At 45.6% G+C, this 18,950-nt stretch overlaps 1 protein-coding gene across 4 annotated transcripts in view; it reads right to left on the bottom strand.

Moving 5' to 3' along the window:
* PRDM2 (PR/SET domain 2) overlaps positions 1-18,950 on the bottom strand; it is a 95,912-nt gene that overhangs the window by 43,172 nt on the left and 33,790 nt on the right. For all 4 annotated transcript variants that reach the window (XM_090268625.1, XM_090268628.1, XM_090268626.1 and 1 more), the window contains exon 5: positions 17,665-17,791. In XM_090268625.1, the coding sequence (XP_090124751.1) occupies positions 17,665-17,791 (127 nt within the window). The remainder of the gene's footprint in view (positions 1-17,664; positions 17,792-18,950) is intronic.

Here is an 18,950-nt window from a genome sequence, read left to right as displayed (position 1 = left end):
GTCTTCCTCTTCTTCCTGCCCTTGGATGAGAGGGCCCCTCGTAGGAACCGGAAGAGTGGAAGCGTGCTTTCATATGAAGCTGAAGCAAGGCTTCAGCCCAGTGTTCTGCTAGGCCGAGGTACAGATCTCAGAGGACGGAAGACACAGGGAATGTCGGAACTAAGGGGCTACATTAAAAGGTAAGGGACAGAAGCAGCCTAAGACTGGGAGCAGGAGCCATAAAGATGGTCTCAGTCAGCTTTCCGAACTTCACAAGCTCTATCTCATTACACGAACTGACCACAATCTCACAGCAAGTTTGTAGCAAAACTGGGGCTTTCATTCCCATCCAATTTATTATGCCATTCACTGTGTTCCAGCAGCCTTGTGAGTGACACTTTCTGGGTTCTAACTTCACCCTTAAAAAAGAGAAGTCACAGTGCCACCTGCATTTCAGGCACGTTTGAAGAGCTCATCACAAACACTCTTCAAGTCATACATCTTACTGAGTTTCTGAAAGGCAAGGGTGTGATTTTCCCGAGAGCAGGCCAGTGCGGCACCGATGTCAGCACAGGGGATGCCCGGTTTGGATCACTAAATCAGAATTCTGAAAGCAAAAGAAAAGCTTAACTGGGAAAAAGCATGAAAGTCATGCTAAATGACTTTTTAAAGGATTAAGAAAAAAAGAAGAAAAAAAAGAACAAGCTCTCTAATAGATCAGGTAGCGAGGAAGGGAACTCAATGGGTAACAGCAGAATTGTCAGCTTCAAGAACGGCCAAAACAGTCTCACGTGTGAGATGGTCAGATCGGAACCCCCGCTGTGTGTCACACCTGGTGGTAGATGAACATTCCGCGCTTGGGCTGATGAGCAGGCAGAAGATGGAGACAGATATAAAACTGCATTTCCACAAGGAATTAACAGTCCATTTCAGTAATTTCAATATCCTTAATGGAGGCTTAAAAAAAAAAAATGTCTGGGGTATACCTGGAAGTCATCAAAAGTCACTGACAGGAAATTTGGAGGCTGGTAGCAGCAGGACTATCAAGAACGGTGTGGAAGACACTCCGACCAGAAAGGTCCAGGCGTTACGCACGGGAGTGTGATCAGCTTTTCAGAAGTGGCCGTTACAAGGGGCGCCGGTGTGATGAGGGCAAACAAGCCCCCTGGAGCCCGAGCCCGTCAGTCCGCGGTGGTTGACAGAGCAATCTGAAGCAGCAAGAGGCTGTAACAGTTGGTTTTTATGAAAGTAATACGCTATACATTTTCTATAACCTTCTTTTACACATAAGATAACTCTGAAATGAACCTGATGGCAAAAAATTCTGTTAATGTCCTTGGGCATTATTTTGAAATATTTTTTGGAAACTCTCCAAGAGCTGTCTGTAACCTAGATGCAAATTATAAAAATAAAACCTCCCTGGTTGTGAGCTGTTCGTGGTATTAAAACAGGACTCCGGGCTTGGCTTCCAACAGAAACAATGAAAAAGTTCTGGACACTTCAGCGTGCACATCACAGTGTAAATTCCTGGAATGCCTGCGTCCCGCCAGGGGGTGCATAGCCTTTCCGCCGAGGCTCCAGCTCCCAGCTCCTCCAAATGTCAGGCTGATGGGAAAGCAGCAAAGATCGCATCTGAAGGGAACTTTTAACTTCTCTTTAAAAAAAAAAAAGGCTCTTAGTGGCTTTGACTGGATAATTCCAAATACTAGAAATAAACTTTTGTAAATTCGAATTAAGAAAGCGACTTCCTTACACTCTCTGGAACCTCAAAAAGTCTTATGGCATAAACAAAATTATTTTAGAGACTAGTTAAATACCTCTAAAATGCAAGCAGAATCTGTTCTGTTTTTCAATTATTTTAATTTCTAGGGTTCTTCTCATGGGTTTTCAGAAGCCTTTATTTTATAGAGAAAAAACTATATATATATACCTAAAGTCTGAAACTTTACAAACAAAAAGTGAATTGGCAACTACAAAGTAAGTAACTGATTTCAAGTTCAGGTATTAGTCCCCTGTGGCCAAACAAACCAGGACTGGGAGCTGAGCAGGGAGGCAGGTGGCTGGTGCGTTACAAGTGCCTGGCAACCCCCCCCCCCAAAAAAAACAAAGGAGACAGCCACACCCTAGAGAAATCTGTTAAGTCTCACCTAAAAGGAAAGGTGGGTTTTTTTCCTGTCAAAGCCCATAATAAATTTTATAATACTATATCCTGATGATTTACCTACAAAATTTAGTGTAAAACTATTTTCAAGAAGTGAAATCTAGCTATACATCTGAGTCAAAAAACAATGACAAGACTTCGAATTCATTCTTGACATTTATTTACAGAAATGATCATAGGACCAATGGTCAAACCGTATCACTTATTAATAAAAATCAGTCTAGAGCCCACCCATCAATGTAAACTAAGAGGATCTAAAATAAGGTGTTGGCAGGTGGCTCCCAATGATGTGATTACTGATGAGGGTATCCAATCTGTTTTCCTGTTTGTATTTTCTAATTTTCCTGGGTGAACATCATGCAAAAAATAAAAGATCTTTCTAAAAAGCACCTGCAAAAGCAAAATTAAGTGAGACAACTGAAAATGTTTCTTTTGGTTGAGATTAACATACGTAATTAGATAAAAGGACAATCTGGAAAGGCCTCAACTCTCTCCCGTGCCTGCACAGCAAAAGGGCTTGCTCAAGTGTTTCTCGATTTTTCAGCTCCTACCTCTGCACCCCAGTTTAAATGTCCAGAAAAAAGAACTACCCCCCAAAACACCAAGCCCACAACAGACAGTTATAAAGATTTAAAAGGGGTTTAAAATATCCACAACAAACATTACTAAACTGTCAAAACTGCTGAATTATCCGAACGACCACAGCCAGCTCCTGGGCCCCCCCCCCCAAGTTGTTTCCCGTTACATCCAACAAAAGATCAACCGGTCTCCTTGTGGAAGGCCACACAGCCTCCCATTCTCTTCTCACTTCATCCCCCATTATGTACATCAAACGTCTAATTTAAACAATCATACTGAGCGCCTCCCAGGTATAAACGGAGGCTCCATGTTCTGGCAGTTGACTGGGATCAGCAGGAGAGAACCGGTCACTAGCTTTTACTTTGTTTCCGCTAGTATGCAAAAATGAGAAAATGGCATTTGAGTACGCCACATTTTGGCAGAGGCTTAAGAAATTCACTTATAAAAATAAGAGAATTTACAGAGATACTAAGCTCCCTAATCTCTTTGTTCTACCGTGAAATGACACATTTCATTCCAGGATAATTTCTAAGACTTCATGACTGTTGCTGAGTGAGCTCTTTCCCTTCTGTCCGAGCCCTCAGCTGTCCCCCAGTCCCTTTCCTGCCTGGTCACAGGCTGAGGGTTCACGCACAGCTCCAGGCCCACGCATGCGCAATGGCTGGCACAAATTCACCCACTCTGACAAACTCCAAACTGCCAGGGCCATCTTTCAGATTCAAGAAGCAGAGAAGGAACTTAAAAGTATTCTCATAAAGTTTTTTAAATCATAAATTACATTTAAATAATAAATTCCAGTTTTTCGTCTTATTGACATTCACCTGAAAGCAAACTCCTACTATCCTATTTAACAACACATCTTATTTCCTGATGTACTAGCCTGTATCAGACTATAGTATTATTCAAATTTAGCCCAAGCTCACTATTTCTGTAGATTACATTTTTTTCCAAATGCTTTATAAAGTTTCTGAAAGAATGGTGAAGTAGAAGTATTTTGATAATTGTTTTTGGATGCTTATTATCTATAATGCCCTTTGTTAAGAGCTATGGGGAATTCATGTATTTCACCACAGAGATGTCTGCCCTGGAGGAATTTAAAATTGAAGTTGTACATCTAACTTTGTAAAAAACAAGCGAGCCCCTTTGAGAGGCCCTACTGATGTCAACAAGAAGCAAATTTTGAGTATAAAAATTGTTCCAGAGAATCTGTATTTCATTAAAAAAAATTTTTGTTGTTGTCCTTAAAGGGAAGAGAAGGAGGGAGGGAGGAAGAAAGCAGGCCAGAGGGTAGAGAGGGGGAGGAAGAGACCCGTCCAGAGAGATGGGGGGATGCGAATAGCCCTGCAGCCAGGGAGCTGGGGAATCTGCTGCTGCGGGCGCTGCCGGGGCTGCGGGGGCTGCGGGCGCTGCGGGGGCTGCGGGCGCTGCGGGGGCTGCGGGGGCTGCGGGCGCTGCGGGGGCTGCAGGGGGCTGCGGGGGCTGCGGGGGCTGCGGGGGCTGCGGGGGCTGCGGGCGCTGCTGCGGGCGCTGGGGGAGCTGCGGGGGCTGCGGGCGCTGCTGCGGGCGCTGTGGGGGCTGCGGGGGCTGCGGGCGCTGCTGCGGGCGCTGGGGGAGCTGCGGGGGCTGCGGGCGCTGTGGGGGCTGCGGGGGCTGCGGGCGCTGCTGCGGGCGCTGCGGGCGCTGGGGGAGCTGCGGGTTGTGGCCCCACTTAGGAGCACAGCCCCGCACCCCCAGCTGTTCCCACCGGCTCCGCACTGAGAGCGCAGCCTTTCAGAAAGACTAAGTCTCACTCGGTCAGGTCTCCAAGGATATCCCACACTGCCCCGCGTTGATGCTTCTCTCTTTTGTCAATAGGGGGGTAAAATAATGTCCCCAGGGAGGAAGGGACCACAAAGGACGAGGGCTGAAATACAGCTGCCTGTTAGGCCACTATCCACACCGGGAGGAAGGGTCTCGCTCTCATTCCAGTCACTCACTTCACAGGCTCCCAACAGGTTCCTGTGTCCCCACAGGTCACCCATCTTCCCTGCAAAGAGCTGCCTCCAACTAAAGCGAGACACACTCGTGGACAGCGCTCCCCTCTCGCTCCAGATGTGGAGGTGGCGCTCTGAGTGAAATAGGTCCTCAAAGGACAGAGGCCCACAAAACTGAAGCCATACTGTGCAGCCTTGGGCCACGACTGCATTCTTGAGACCTAATTCTGCGCAGGCAGACGGGAGCCTCGATACACTGGTGATAACTCACTGCTACTGTCGTCGGGAGGGGGAACCGAGACAATGTGCCCAGGGAACTCTGCACAGTGCCTGACAGGCTCACTGAACGGAATCAATTGTCAGGATTAGCCACAGCAGATTCTACTAAACAAATTATAGAAACCTCGCGCCTACAAGCCGGAATTGCCAGCATATGCTCCCCGTTATGAAGACAATGGTGTTCTGCTTCCACTACCAACTCCGAACAAGCCATTTGTTTTGTTCATTTGTTCTACATGAATTCACATGATCCCACCCAAATATCAGCACGGAAATGTACAATCCACTGAGGACAGAAGTTTAACTGAGAAAGGAGCAAATGCTGGAAAACATATACATTTCGTTTTTTAAGTCTGTAACCCACTGATTTTATTGCCGCTGTGTTTAATTTTTTTAATTTAACATATTAGTTCATACTTCAGTGGTTCCTAATCTTTTGGGGAAGAAACCCCTTTGAAAACCAGATAACACCTAAGGCTCCTCTCCTCAGATAGTTACAAACAGACATTAACACAAAATGTGTAATTACAAAGCCAAGTTGTGAGTTTCTGTAAATGTGCGTATCAAAGGAAGGATGTGTGTGATTCTGGAATGGGGCGCTACCTCTTCAGATTGCTCAATAAAAATGTTGCACAAATAATCAGGACATTTGTTTCCTTAAAACAGACACCATAAACTTAATTAGTAACGTTTCCTAAGAAAATGACTCACACTTTTTTTTCCCCTGATGTGACATCCGGAAGGATGTGAGCTAACAGATTTCCTTATGTCACATACAGCACTGAACTTGCTCCCGCACAGTGACGTTCAAAGCTGTCTGATAATTGAACATCTAAGAAAATGTACCTAAAATTCATCCAAAATGTTACACCTGCCTGAAACTTGGTTACAATAGTAACGTAGAGCCACTTTGAGAGGTTTGGACCATGTCAAGGTGAGAGGGAAGAACAGGAAGAAAACAGAAAACCCTTCACGTGGGCAGCAAGCAAACAGTGAAACGTGAGTTCTCTAACTGCCAGCCTGTAACCACCAGCGTCCTGGTTTGCTAACTAGTGAAACAAGACAGCTTTTAAGAAAGATGTGGGTCTCTAGCATCTGAGGCATTCTCTGGGGCGGTGATGTTTATCTAGTTGAAGATCAAAAGAATCTCTTTACCCTTACCTAATTTGCAATCTACTACATGTCACCAAAGCAAACTATGTGAATGTTTAAAGGACTCTTTAAAAGATGTTGAAACTTCTTTTTTTTTTTAATCCAGAAGTGCCACAATAAGCTAATGAACAGGCAGTTACCACAGACCTGAGGTGCCCACTGATGACAATGAAGAGACCAAGGTTGGGGGACCCCATACGTTCCTATGAGGCTCTTGCTCAAGACTCACAGCAACCCTACAGGGCAGGTCTTATCCCCACTTTACAACTGAAGATCAAAACACGCCGAGTGACCCGCCCAAAGTCACACTGCTACTGACTGGTGGAGCTGGGACTGGAATCTGGCCTTGTAATTCCAAGGCTATGGTCCAGCATTCCACAATGAAGTCCATGTACCGCACGGTTCCCAGAACCCAGGGCCCTTCTCACCTCCACCAGCTTGCACACACATTAAACAAGTTACCCCTTTGCAAAGTACTGATCAAGTTGTACGTAATACAGAAGAAACAGTGAAACCCCGGAAGCATATTTGCACCCCACTAAAAAAACATTGGGTGGTTGTTTATTTTTATAACGTACTTTAGCATAGAGAAGGAAAACTCTGACTCCAAAAAACCTCCGCTGCCTTGCGGCATACCTCTTCAGGGGAAAGGCTAAGGGAGTAAACCCCGACAGAAAATCCGGAGCCGGAGTCCCTAAGGCGGTTTGACGTTGTAGTCAACACCGGCAACTCCTGCGGCGCACCTGAAACCAAGCTGTATTGACTCCGTCTTTCCCTTGGACCCTTCAGCTGCGAAGAGAGGGGGGGTCTGCTGCATGGGCAACAGCAGACCCTCCATATCACCCTGCCCAGGCTCTGTAGCTTCAGCTTCACTGGAGAGGACACTCCAGCGTCATCGCAAGATGTCGATTCAACACGGGAGGAGACAGATACTGTGTCACTCCCGAGTTGGACCGCACAACCATTCTCGGCGGTGCAGATAGACTCTTAAGAAGCTACACCATCGTCTCTCGAGACGGACGGCTGCCGACGACGACAACTTTAGCATAAAAATGGAAGTTGGGGTTGGAGGGATGACAACAATAATTTGCTATAAACACAAGGTTTACCAATGCCACATACTTTTTGACAACTGTCCATGATATGCAGAGGACCCTGTCTCTCGAAAACTGAAGAGAGTCAGATATAGTTAAGCATCACCTTTTCTTGATTTAATGTTTTCTACGCTTTGCTACAAATATGAATTTAATTTACCTTGGCATACAAACAGTGACTTACCTTATTTTCTATCCTGAATTCCTGAATATCATTTTGATGGAATCAAACTACAAACAGTTATGTATTAAGCTTAATACTCAAATTTGCTCATTATCAAATAATCCTATGATCACATCTAATAAGGAAAAGATACCTCCTGTGATAATATGTTTAACAGCTAGTAAAACTCTTTAAAATGAGCAAATTTAGAATCTTAAGCCCTTGTTCAAAATTCCAACCAAGAGTGAGAATATTGATAGCCACTCCTTTTTATTACCTCTTTTGGACACTAATGAGAGGGAAATTTTAATTTCAACTCCCATGTTAATCCTACAAAAATCACAATCCAAAATGTGTAAACAAAGAGATTGTTCCATGTGTAAAAGATCAAAACTGTAACTACCAGCTCCCACTGCCTGGACTGTAAACGTGGCCGAGATGAAGAGCAGAGGTCTTCGAGGATGCCAGGGTCACGTGCTCACAGATACGGTGCTAACCCAGGGGCAGAGAGGGCAGGGCAGCCTTCCGTCCTCACAGGGACCTCGGATATTCTGCTTAAAGCCAGCAGTCACTTTATTCCATAAGAAACAGGTAGGTTCTGATAATCCCATACATTAAAAACAAAAATAACGCAGCCAATAGAACCAGAAAGGCATATTTTACCCCCGAAATTGGCAAGAGAATGCAAACTGACCGGAAAAAGTCAAACAGTGGGAAGAATAACAAAAGGAACAGAAATCACCTTGTTGCCCATTCTCAGCTGTATTACAACTTCAAACACTGCACATAATTCAATTTAGAGGTTCTAAACATGGGTGAACAAACCAGTTTGCCTTCATTTTTGAGACATGTGATGTCTTAGGAAACCTACAAAAGACTCCATCAAGGGTTAGGATTCGAAGTACAAGAGGAAAGGACTGTTTATCACTGTAGCTTTATAGAAATAAAGGGGAGTGGGGGTGGATTTTAACCTAAATTGAACTTACTGTTCTTCTTTTTAACCAAAGCAGATAATCTTCTACAACTGTACATAACTGACAACAGACAGCTCATTCATTAAGGGTAAAATTAGACTTCTGTCATTTAGACACTGACTAAACCTATAAAAACATATAAGAGTCAAAGTTTTGAAAGTATCAAATTAGCAAAGATTTTAGATGTCATAATCTTATTTTAGAAACTGGTATTTGTATATACCACAAACATATAATATCACTATTCTTGCCCTTGAAACTACTCAAATAATCTATTAAAAATATATTAATTTAAAATGTTACCTACTGGTTAATATGCGTACCAGATTAAAATTTTCGCCAAAAAATATTTTAAATTTCAGGGTCACAACCACAAAAATGGGAAGAGAAAAGAGCTGTAACAAATGCTACAGAACGCTGAAAATTTTCTAGAGTTTCTTACCCATAATGCCCCAGGACTTTTTCTTGATACATGCAACAAGTTTTAACCTTTTAAACAAAGTTATGCTTCCTAATTTTTAAAGAAAAGGGTAGAACAAAAGAGAAAATGCCTAAGAAATTTAAAAAACGAAAACAGATTGCGAAGCAGCACTTCTGTCTACTCTACCACGTGTTTGAGGCGTGGGGGTGGGGCATTAGGGACTTACCAAATCTATAATCTATATAAGGCGCAACCAAAGAAAGTCCTCTCAGCAAGTTTCAGGCAGAATAGGCCACTTTACATTTTATTTCAAATTTGAGAAGTTTTTCAAATTTTATAAACACATACATATCCTGAAGCGTCTTTGTGAAATGAATACAATTGAGAAAGCAACCCCTGCCCTTCATCAGGAAAATGCCCGCATGCACTCGAACAGGTTAGGGCAACTCCTCTCTCCTCCTCGCTTCCGTTCATGCTTTTCTCAGGAATGAGTCAGGTCGCCAGAATAGGCACAGTGTCATCAGCAAACGAAACCTCTTAAAAAGGTACTGCTTCAAACAGTTCAAATGAGTCCCTCTTAAAGGAAAAACTAAAAAATAAACAGCAACCCCCAATAAGCACTTAACGAAACAAAGAAACAAACAAAATCCCTATCTTTTATTGAAGACCTTGAAAGAAATGAATAACAAGCACCTTTTAACTCAATTATGTCCACAATCAGAATTGCACTTCAGTTTCTAGATTTAATTTTTAGAATGTATTTTAATCAAAGCATGCTCAAGATCCATAAGACTCAGTTTACGGCAACGTTAAAAATTATATTTTACCCAGTCACGCCCAGCACCTGGCCATGCTCAGCCACGGAACACTGGTGCAGAGGAGGAAGCTACACACCATGAGATTCTTGAAATCATCGACACGGCATGCCGACGGGGCGCTGCCACCCCAGAGCCAACCCTCCGCCACCGCACTGCAGAGGGAGTCACGCAAAGGCAACATCTCACTCTGTCCTTGTGGTTTCTCAACTGCTTTCAAAAATACTATCAAACTTAAGAGAAGTGAAATATTCATAAGAAGCTCAAGCCAACAAATACGTCGTTAAAAAAACACTTAGACAACAGCTAGCAAGGAACAAAATGCAACCTGTCAGTGCTTTTAAAAACTGTTTGAGGTGCTCAAAGGGCTATAATAAATCTATTCAGTCCACAAAGCCCCAAAGCAAGAAGAACGGAAGCACTGGTCCTCACCATAACTTACCTTTCCGACACCGAAGACTTCACGCAGTCACACCACACCGCCTTACTATTCAGGATCAAAGCAGGCGATTCTAACGTAAGTAGTGAAAATTCCCCTTGGCTAACTGCCAGAGTCTTATAGAACACTGCCACTTACTCAGTATAACTGTTCTACTTAGAAACTTTAAGAATACAAGCTGGATTTAGGCAAAGCCAAGTAGTTTAGCAGCTCAGTGAACGTGGACAAACCATGTGACCCGTCTCTGAGCATCAGTTTCCTCACCTACAGAGGGCGATGACTGCGACTTACGATGGATCGTGTCCTGATAAACCCACAGAAGTTGAAAATACCATAGTCGTGAATGCACTGAACCCGCCGAACGCTGCAGCTTAGCCTAGTTTCTAGCACATGCATTTTCACTTCTGCACTATCGAAAATCAAACAATCTGAGACTGTCCTAAGTCAGGCACTGTTCCTATATGGAGCCCCAAGTATAGCACTAGGCACCTGCAAGACATGAAGAAACGAGCAACTGCCGCCATGGTCACCATGAGCATAAAGCAGTGACTCATCGCGTAGTGACATGATGTGCAGGTACGTGTCCAATTATGAGACATGTCCATATCAAAACATAATGAATGCACTCAGCCAAGAACTCTTGTAATGCCTGACACTGGTTTAATCTGAACGGCTAAAAAAATGGCTGCCTTCAGTGTTTATATCTTTTCCACTTTGAGAAACAATAGTAATGTTTTCAAATAACTCTTGCTTCTACATGTCATTCAGCTCCCCTAAACATCACCCAAAGTATGAGCATCAATAAAACCCAAACTTCAGGCCCTGGTCGGGTCTCTCAGTTGGTTAGAGAATCATCCCGATACACCAAGGTCGCGGGTTCAATCCCCAGCCAGGGCACATGCGAGAATCAACCAATGAGTAAACGAAAAACAAACTGATGTTTCTCTCTCCCTCTCCCTGCCTGCTTCTCTTCCTTCCTCTCTCTACAACACCATAAGTAAATTTTTTTTAAATAAAGAAATTAATAAAAACCAAATTTCAGGACTGTCCTTGGCAGCATGTACAAGGTGAACAGACACAGAGTCCCATGCTAGTCTACCTGAGGCTGCGACTCTCCGTTCTCCACACGACCTTGGCTGAGAGAAACGTCTTCTCCTTTAACCCACGTCACGGTGTTCTTGGAGCGCTCACCCAATTCCTCAGTTCGTTACAGGCAACTTCAAATACAAAACCACCCTCTCCTCTCTGAACATTGAAGATCTCATAATAGCTCATCTATAAACATGAATGTCAAACTGCCTAGGAAAGGAAACTACTCGATAAATTTTAACAACAATAATTAGTCCATAACTCAGAAAAAGAACCTAGTCGTCATATCTAAGAAAAGCAGAGAAAATGGTTTTTCTGTTTTCAAATTACAACTGAATTTTTAAAACTCAACTAAATTATTTTGAACTCATTACTACTAAGAGTCTTGTTATTTTTTACCTTTTAGAAAATATAATCACAATCAAACCTTTTTCCTGCATTAGGCCGAGGCTCACCTTCTGCTTCACACAGGGGTGGGAGAAGCAGACCCACCACCTGGGCAGAGGCAGAACACAGCGTATTTCCTAACTCACTCAGTTTTCAATTGTGATACACATGGGGTTTCTGTAAGGTCGTGCACTAAAATAGGGGTAAAAATTCTGCAAAATGCTTTGGAAATTTTTAGTTAAGCCACACAATTTCCCTGTTAACAAAAATACTGACCAACTGATTTACCTAATTTTGGGGCAATTCAGTAGCAGCAGAATTAAAACACTTAGAAATTCTGTCTCTTACTGTTGGAAAAATATTAAAACTGTACTTAGCTTTCAAAAAGAGGCCCAGCAGCAGCAGAGCGCCTGGCGAGCGACGGTCAGGGAGGGGACACCCAGTGCTCAGCAAGGACATCACTCGCCCACAAGGTAGCAGCGCTACAAGAGGGGCGAGGACACTGCTCACTGGGGTCTCAGGCAACAATCTTGCCAGCATTTCCCGCTGAGGCTGCCATTTCCACAGAAACATGGCCCCCCCTCCAACTGCCCCACACCCCGCACCAGCCCCTGCCACCCGGAGCCACAGTGAGTGCCTGTGAGCGAGCGGACAGAGGGCCTGCCTTCCATGCCCCGGGGCAGGGGGCTCAGGGCCCGTGCGCCACCACCCGCAGGTGCCAGGGCCAGGCCTCCGCCCCTCTGCCTTGGCCGGGGAGCTGGGAACAGCTGCCCACTGCTGTGCGGTCACTTCTGCTGAGCACCCCCCCACACACACAGGAAAGGGGACAGGCCACTAGCTGCATGCTCTGGAGGGACAGGCATGGAAAACCCGGGGTTCTGACTGACGCTCACTTGGACAAACCAACCCACCCGGCCTCACCAGCGCGCAGTCCCTCGTCGGGACAGGCTCACTGGGAACGGCCTCGCCCTCAGTCTCCACCTGTTGCCTAGCGGTGTCCTGCGACCTCCTGTCCCTGTGAGTTTTTCTTTCCCCACCTCGGGCATTGCCCTGTCCTGCTCCCCCTCCTCTCCTTCCTCCTTACAGGCCCTCCCCACAAAGCAGCCTCACCCCCTGTCCCCGAAGGCTCCTGCTCAGCCCCGCCCTACGCTGGACCCCATACGCACCAACTAAAACACCCAGGGTAAGTCTCCCCGGCATCGAGCGGCAATAAAGTGGATAAACTCCCCCCTGGAGAGGTGAGTCATCTCTCTACTGCTCCCCACCAATCCAGACACGAGGGCAGTACCTGGTAGAAGAGGGGCCAGCATGCCCATCTGCAGAACTGAGTTTCCTAGCTCAGAAACACTCGTGAGTCCCTAGGTGGCCCTCGCTCCAGCAATACATTTCCCAGAATGCTAGTAGTAACACTCAAATGGTCCCTCTTCCTGGAGCTCTCAGCCCCTAGAACTTGATGGGTCCCGCCCTGTGTCATTCACGTCCCAGCCTCCGAAAAGCCACTGGCTGGCTGCCCGTCTCCTGTCGTGGCATACTTTACACACACACACTTCGGGAACATTACAAGACGGGTCTTGTTCATCTGGTTGGCCGGTTTTCTCCTTCTCTAGAATGTCAATTCCCTGAGAACAGGAACCTGGAACTTCAGCACCCAGAACAGTATCTGACATGGACACAGCGCATCCATGGTAAGTAACTGGGGGGAGACCACTCAGGCACTCACAATGTCTCTGACCTGCTCCCAGGCCCTAAAGCTCCCCTGCACGTGCTCCCTGCTCCCGTACGTTCTGAAATGCCCCCATCCTGCCACCCTGACTAAATCAAGATGCCCCAGCCACCCCAGCCCAGAGGTCCCCTTTCCCTCTCAACATCAACGGTCCTTTGGTTTAGCACTTAAAAACAAACACCACCTCAGACTGAGTTATTTTGCACGTGGATCCCTTAACTCTCTTAAGTGACCATAAATTTTTATAGGCTTTGTTGCCTTTGAAAAAAGAACTTCAAACATGTGCAATGTCAAAAAACTTGAGTGTTCGTCACAGTACCAAGGTTTTTTACTTGAACGATTTTGGTTGTAGGGAAAGATGAAATATTTCCTTTTTAAGCTGATTATAATTTAACTGTTCCGTGGTGGCTAAAAGTCACCTAGATGAATACTACAAACTAGCTGATACTCTCAGGGACTATTTACAGTTTTTATAAAGCCCTGCCTGGACCTGCTAAGTAACCTTAAGGAACTGCGCTCTTTGTAGTTCATTACTGGTTTTCTTATAAACTTACTGTCTACTTTAGTGCCCAGCTATCAGCAGTAAAACTACTTGCTGCTATAAGTAACTCTGCCTTCCTAATTTCCTCCTCATTTGCTGTGACCAGGAACCTCAAAAGGTTAGAAATGGGCATACAAACAAGTTGCACCGGCACAGAGCCACGCGCTGCCACGGGAAGGGAGAGGGGAGAGACCGCTGCTTCCGATCTTCCACAGGGCTCCATAAATACCCACAAAGACTGGCTGATGAAGTGAGTCACAAACCCAGCGGTTCCTCTGGAAGAATCACGTAAGTCGCTGTCAGCGCCATTCTGCCGGCGGCACAAGAACCACTGACTCACGTGCTGCACAGACCTGTCCCCTTTTATTACGTCATTTGCTCTTGACAGCAACCCTGTGAGGTCAGGCAGCATGAGGACCATCCGTGTCGCGGCACCCACTTTTAAAGCTATGAAAACCACACCCCAGGGAGGTGACGTGATGGGCCCAGCCATCAGGTAAAACCCAAGGGGTCCTATGTTTTTCGCTCCTTTCACTAAGCCCATCTGTATAATGCCCCTGTTGTTCATTTCACGTAGGGCTCTTCTGTAGCCAAAAGCGGGGAGGGCAACAACACATTCTGCGATTATGTTCTCTTATAATTGAAAAGAACATTGGCCAACAGTCATTGTTCGTCGCTAACAAGCAAATTCAATGTTTCGCACTAACAAACAGGAGACCGAGATGGAAAAGGTGGTAAATGCATCCAAATTTGGCCCTTCTGCTACTTCACAGATTATAACTTCCCTATGGTTCAAATTAAAATAATCGGCAACACGCGACATAAAAACCCTCCCTTCCTGTGTCCCCGAAACGCCTAATCTGTCCATCCAAGGGACTTCTCGTGTTCCGACACGTAAGAAGTTAGACTCAATTACAAAACTGAGAATCCAGAATTCTAGCTCGCAGTGTCCACGGTGTGTACATCTCTGGCCCGTGGCAAACTGCATGCTCCTCGGTCAGAGACAATGTGAACTGTGTTCTCCCAGCACTGTGTTCCTTCCCTGCGCTGCAGGTTTGTGTGCGCCTTTGTTTGCCCATCAGCGACTATTTATTGCAGGCCTCTTCCATGCCAACCATCCAGGCACTGACCAGCAACTTATCGATCTAGCGTTTGTCTCCGGACTACAGGTGCCACACAAAGAGTTACCACGTCTTTTTCATGCCTCACTGCGTGGCACCACCCAGCAGAGGGCCTTAACAAACATCGGCTGAATGAACAAACGAGAGACAAGAGACACAGAAGGAGAGGAAGGGGCCACTTTGCATGTAAAGGAATCGGAACTTTTCACTGCCCAGAACATGCCTCATGATCCCCCAGCAATCTGACGAATTCTGAAAGGCACCACATGCATGCACAGCTGTAGGCACAGCAGCTGCCACGCGCAGGAGCCGAGGCCCAGAAAGAACTACGAAGAATTCAGTCCTTTGTTTCTTTCTGCCTGCCTCATAATGGGAAGGAAGTTAGGTCCGCTGTCCATCTACCTGTCAGCCGCATGTCTTCAACATCTGGCTTTCAGAAATACTAAGTTAACATTGCTACTGAGTGACATTTATGTTGATTTACTCACTGACATCATTGACTGAAAAGATATTAAAACTGTCTGAGGTCACACAGAAGACCTATAGAGAAGCGAGTTCATATAAAAAGTTCTCCACTTCAGGTCTCTGCAAGCTATAAATTAGCTTTCACAGAGTATTTGACTTAAAAACAAAAAACGCTTGACTCATTATTTAAACTCTCCAAACTTTAGGTCATAAAGTTCAAACATGACTCTTTACCAGTAAGCTGTTCAAAACAGACCGAGTTCCAAGAACGAGCCTCACTCAAGTATTTTAATTAAAACCTACGATTCAGTGGGTTGTATGCTGTCCAGAGTAGTTATACCAATATACTAGGATAAAAAGAAATATGAACTACTTAACTCAACATTAAAACTCAGCAATTTAAGCAGGTACGGAAATGAAGATGTGTAAGTTCATTTATCATTAATATACAAAAAGTTTATTTTCAGTTCTTTTTCCCAAATCCAACTAAACGAATAATTAAAAACTTAAAGAATTAAAAAGAAAAGCAAAAAGCAATCAAATGTTCTAAATATGCCTGCCAAAGTATGCCAAACAGAAAAGCCTTGGAGTGTTTTCCATTAAGCTGTTAATATGTTTCAACATATGAGTTAGTTATGCTTATAGAAGAGTAAACCTTTTCCCTTCCCCCTAACCTCCAACCCCTACAAATAACAACTTACCTGGAAAGGCTAGTGACATTCGTTAAAAACAAAATGAACACCAATTAAAGGAACAAGTTGAATTATGTGAACAGTTTGCAAACAATTATGCACTAAGCCTAATGTCAACAAAACCTCAAAACAGAACAAAAAAGAAAGAAAAAAGAAAAGGGAAAAAAAAACCCAAAGGCAACAAAGGAACACCTAGGAATTTTCTAGACCCTGGTCATCTGATTAGGGTGAAAGTACTTAGTGACCTAAAAAAGCAACAAAATCCCGCTCGACAAATAGAAAACATGTATTTAGAAAAGGGCCCACACACTGTTCCTTGGATAAGTTAGCTGTGCTCACATGACACTGTGAAATGCAGAAGAATATGTGATGGAAAAAATAAAAAAGGACTTCTTGCCTACATTTTTAAATATTATTTTTACATTTTTCCAAAATCAAGGTTATGTTGTGATTTTATTTACAGTATGACTTCCACAACTCACTTTGCAATATACTGAGTTAAGGAGAGGCTGCTAAGTTCAAATAAGTACAAAAACTTACTTAAGGCTAAGGAGAGAAAAAATAAATTTTATTAGTTAAGAAACTGCCATATTGTGCCTTGGCATATACTCAAACCAGGCTCCATGAAAGATTCACGAATTCACATTAAAATTCTTCCTTTAAAAAAAAAAAAAATCCCAACAACGTATCAAAACGCCAGCTAGAAATACGATATATCCCACCAAACTATTCTCCTGCCGGGATCCCCTCCCTTTCGTAAGGGTGACGACACCGCGCTTCACCTCGGTTTGAAAACATGTTCATACAACAAAACTCCTAGAGTTGAGTCAAAAGTGACAAAACAACACGCTCTTCCAACTTCCATTTTGTTAATGGCCTAATTTCGGGAAGATCTGCTGTGCTGAGACCTTAGCCTCCCCCCAGGAGCGTTGCAATCCTGCGTGGCGCGGCCTGGCCTCGCGCGGAGTGGGATGGAGGAGCGCGGCCGGCCGGGCCCGTCCCAGGGAGCCGCGCAGCAGCGGCGCGGCCCGCGGGAGGTGGGCGCAGCGCGCAGCGGCCCCGAGTGACAGGGCCCGGCCTGCGCGGAGGAGTGACAGCAGCGCCCGGCCCGACCCGACCGGCCCGCGCGGAGCGGCAGTGTACACAGCCCGGCCCGGCCGGCTCCCTCCACCCTCGGGGCCCTGCCCAGTCCCGGGTGGCCACGAGGGCACCGAATCTGCGGACCTAGAAATGTCACTGTCGGAGCACATTTTATGACGCGTTCCCTGGCAAACAGCACAAAAAGCTAAGAATATGCTGGGAGTGCACCGCTCGGAAGGGACCGGCTGCTGCTCCCGTCTGCGGGTCCAGCTCTTTTGATGTCCGGGAGTGCAGTGACAACTAGCCCTCAGGCGGCGCTGGGGTCCGCGCACATTTCCACGCCCGGATCCCCGGCCCCAAGTTAGAAAAGAGCCCAAGTGGCGTCCGGAGCCGTGATTCAGCAGCGGCCCGGGGGGGAGGGGGGCCAGATCGCACCGGCAGCCGGTCCGGAAAAGGTCACTGAGAGCTGCGGACGCTGCCCTAGCCCCAATATGGCCAGCCCAAGGGGCGGCGGGGGAGCGGGCGGGGCACTCCTACCTTTCCTGCTTTTCGGGGAGCTCCGCTTGCTCCGGGCGCTGGCTCGCTCTTCCTCAATCGCAGCTGCTATCTCGGGGTTGTCTTCCCCATTGTACCAGACCAGGAGCTCCTCGCCCGGCGCGATTGGCTGCAGGGAGAGAAGAGACAGGCGCCTGGCCAATCAGAGCGGCGGTTGTTGGCGGGGCGGGGTAACGGCGGGGCGGGGCCGCCAGCCCGAGGCCAGCCGGGCAGGAAGGGCTCCGAAACCCTCAGCGGCTGCGGGACGGGACCCTCTGCTGGAGGGAGGACCTCACTTCCCACCAGCTTCCTCTCAGGGATCCGCAAGGCTTTCTACGGATCTGACTAATCAAGATCACTTTAAACTCAAAATTGCCATATGCTGTCGAATCTTAGTGTTCAAAGCCTCGCTACCACCCACGCAAAAGGAAAAAACAAACCAAGCGACCCGGAACTGTTTTTCCCACGAAATCTCGCTGATGAGAACTTGAAAGCACACTTAGAAAGAACCAGGAGGTGTGGAAAGAGAAGGGCTGAGATCTAATTTCCAGTTCACGGTTCAGATTCCAAGAGCAAGTTCAGCATGATAAGGAAGAACTATGCGCCCGTGCACATTTATAAGTCACCGCTAATGACATCACGGAAAGGCTAAAAGAAAAAGGCACACGAGCTGGCAATATATTCTCCACGCACTGGACCAACCTGCTCAGACCCATGGACGATTCACCACCTTGCCCTCCGTACCACACACTGAGTTCACACGTCAACTGAAGTTTAGAAGGAAAACACCAAGCGACACCTCACGTGTATTACGCTCCTAAAACATTAATTCTTAACAGCCATGTCAGTAGTGAGCACATATAACACTAACAGACTGATTACACCTAGAACTAGACCCTGAAGAAAAAATACACTGAGCAGAAAGATTATACTCCTAAACAGAATTTAAGGAAATGGCTTACTGGTTTCTCTCACAATGACTCAACTGTTCAAAAAGTTCCAAGAGTATCACACAAGGAACATGCCACCTAAAATTCAATGAATAAAATAAGAATCAGTGAGTCCATACTAATCTAAATGAATGAATGAATGAATGAACAAACAAGTAAATAAATATGAAGGAAAGCTCTTTTTCAAAGGAGATCCCAAGTAATCAATGAAAAAGAAATAATGGAGGACAGATAGAAGAGGGTCAACCGGGAATAGTGATGAAAGGAGACGAGACGTGGGTGGTGAACAAACAATACAATATACAGATGATGTAGTAAAGATGTATGCACTTGAAAACT

Source organism: Furipterus horrens, unplaced genomic scaffold (assembly GCF_987537825.1).
Source record: "Furipterus horrens unplaced genomic scaffold, mFurHor1.1.pri manual_scaffold_3, whole genome shotgun sequence".
Taxonomy (NCBI): Eukaryota; Metazoa; Chordata; class Mammalia; order Chiroptera; family Furipteridae; genus Furipterus; species Furipterus horrens.
This window is presented reverse-complemented; position numbering and strand designations above follow the sequence as displayed.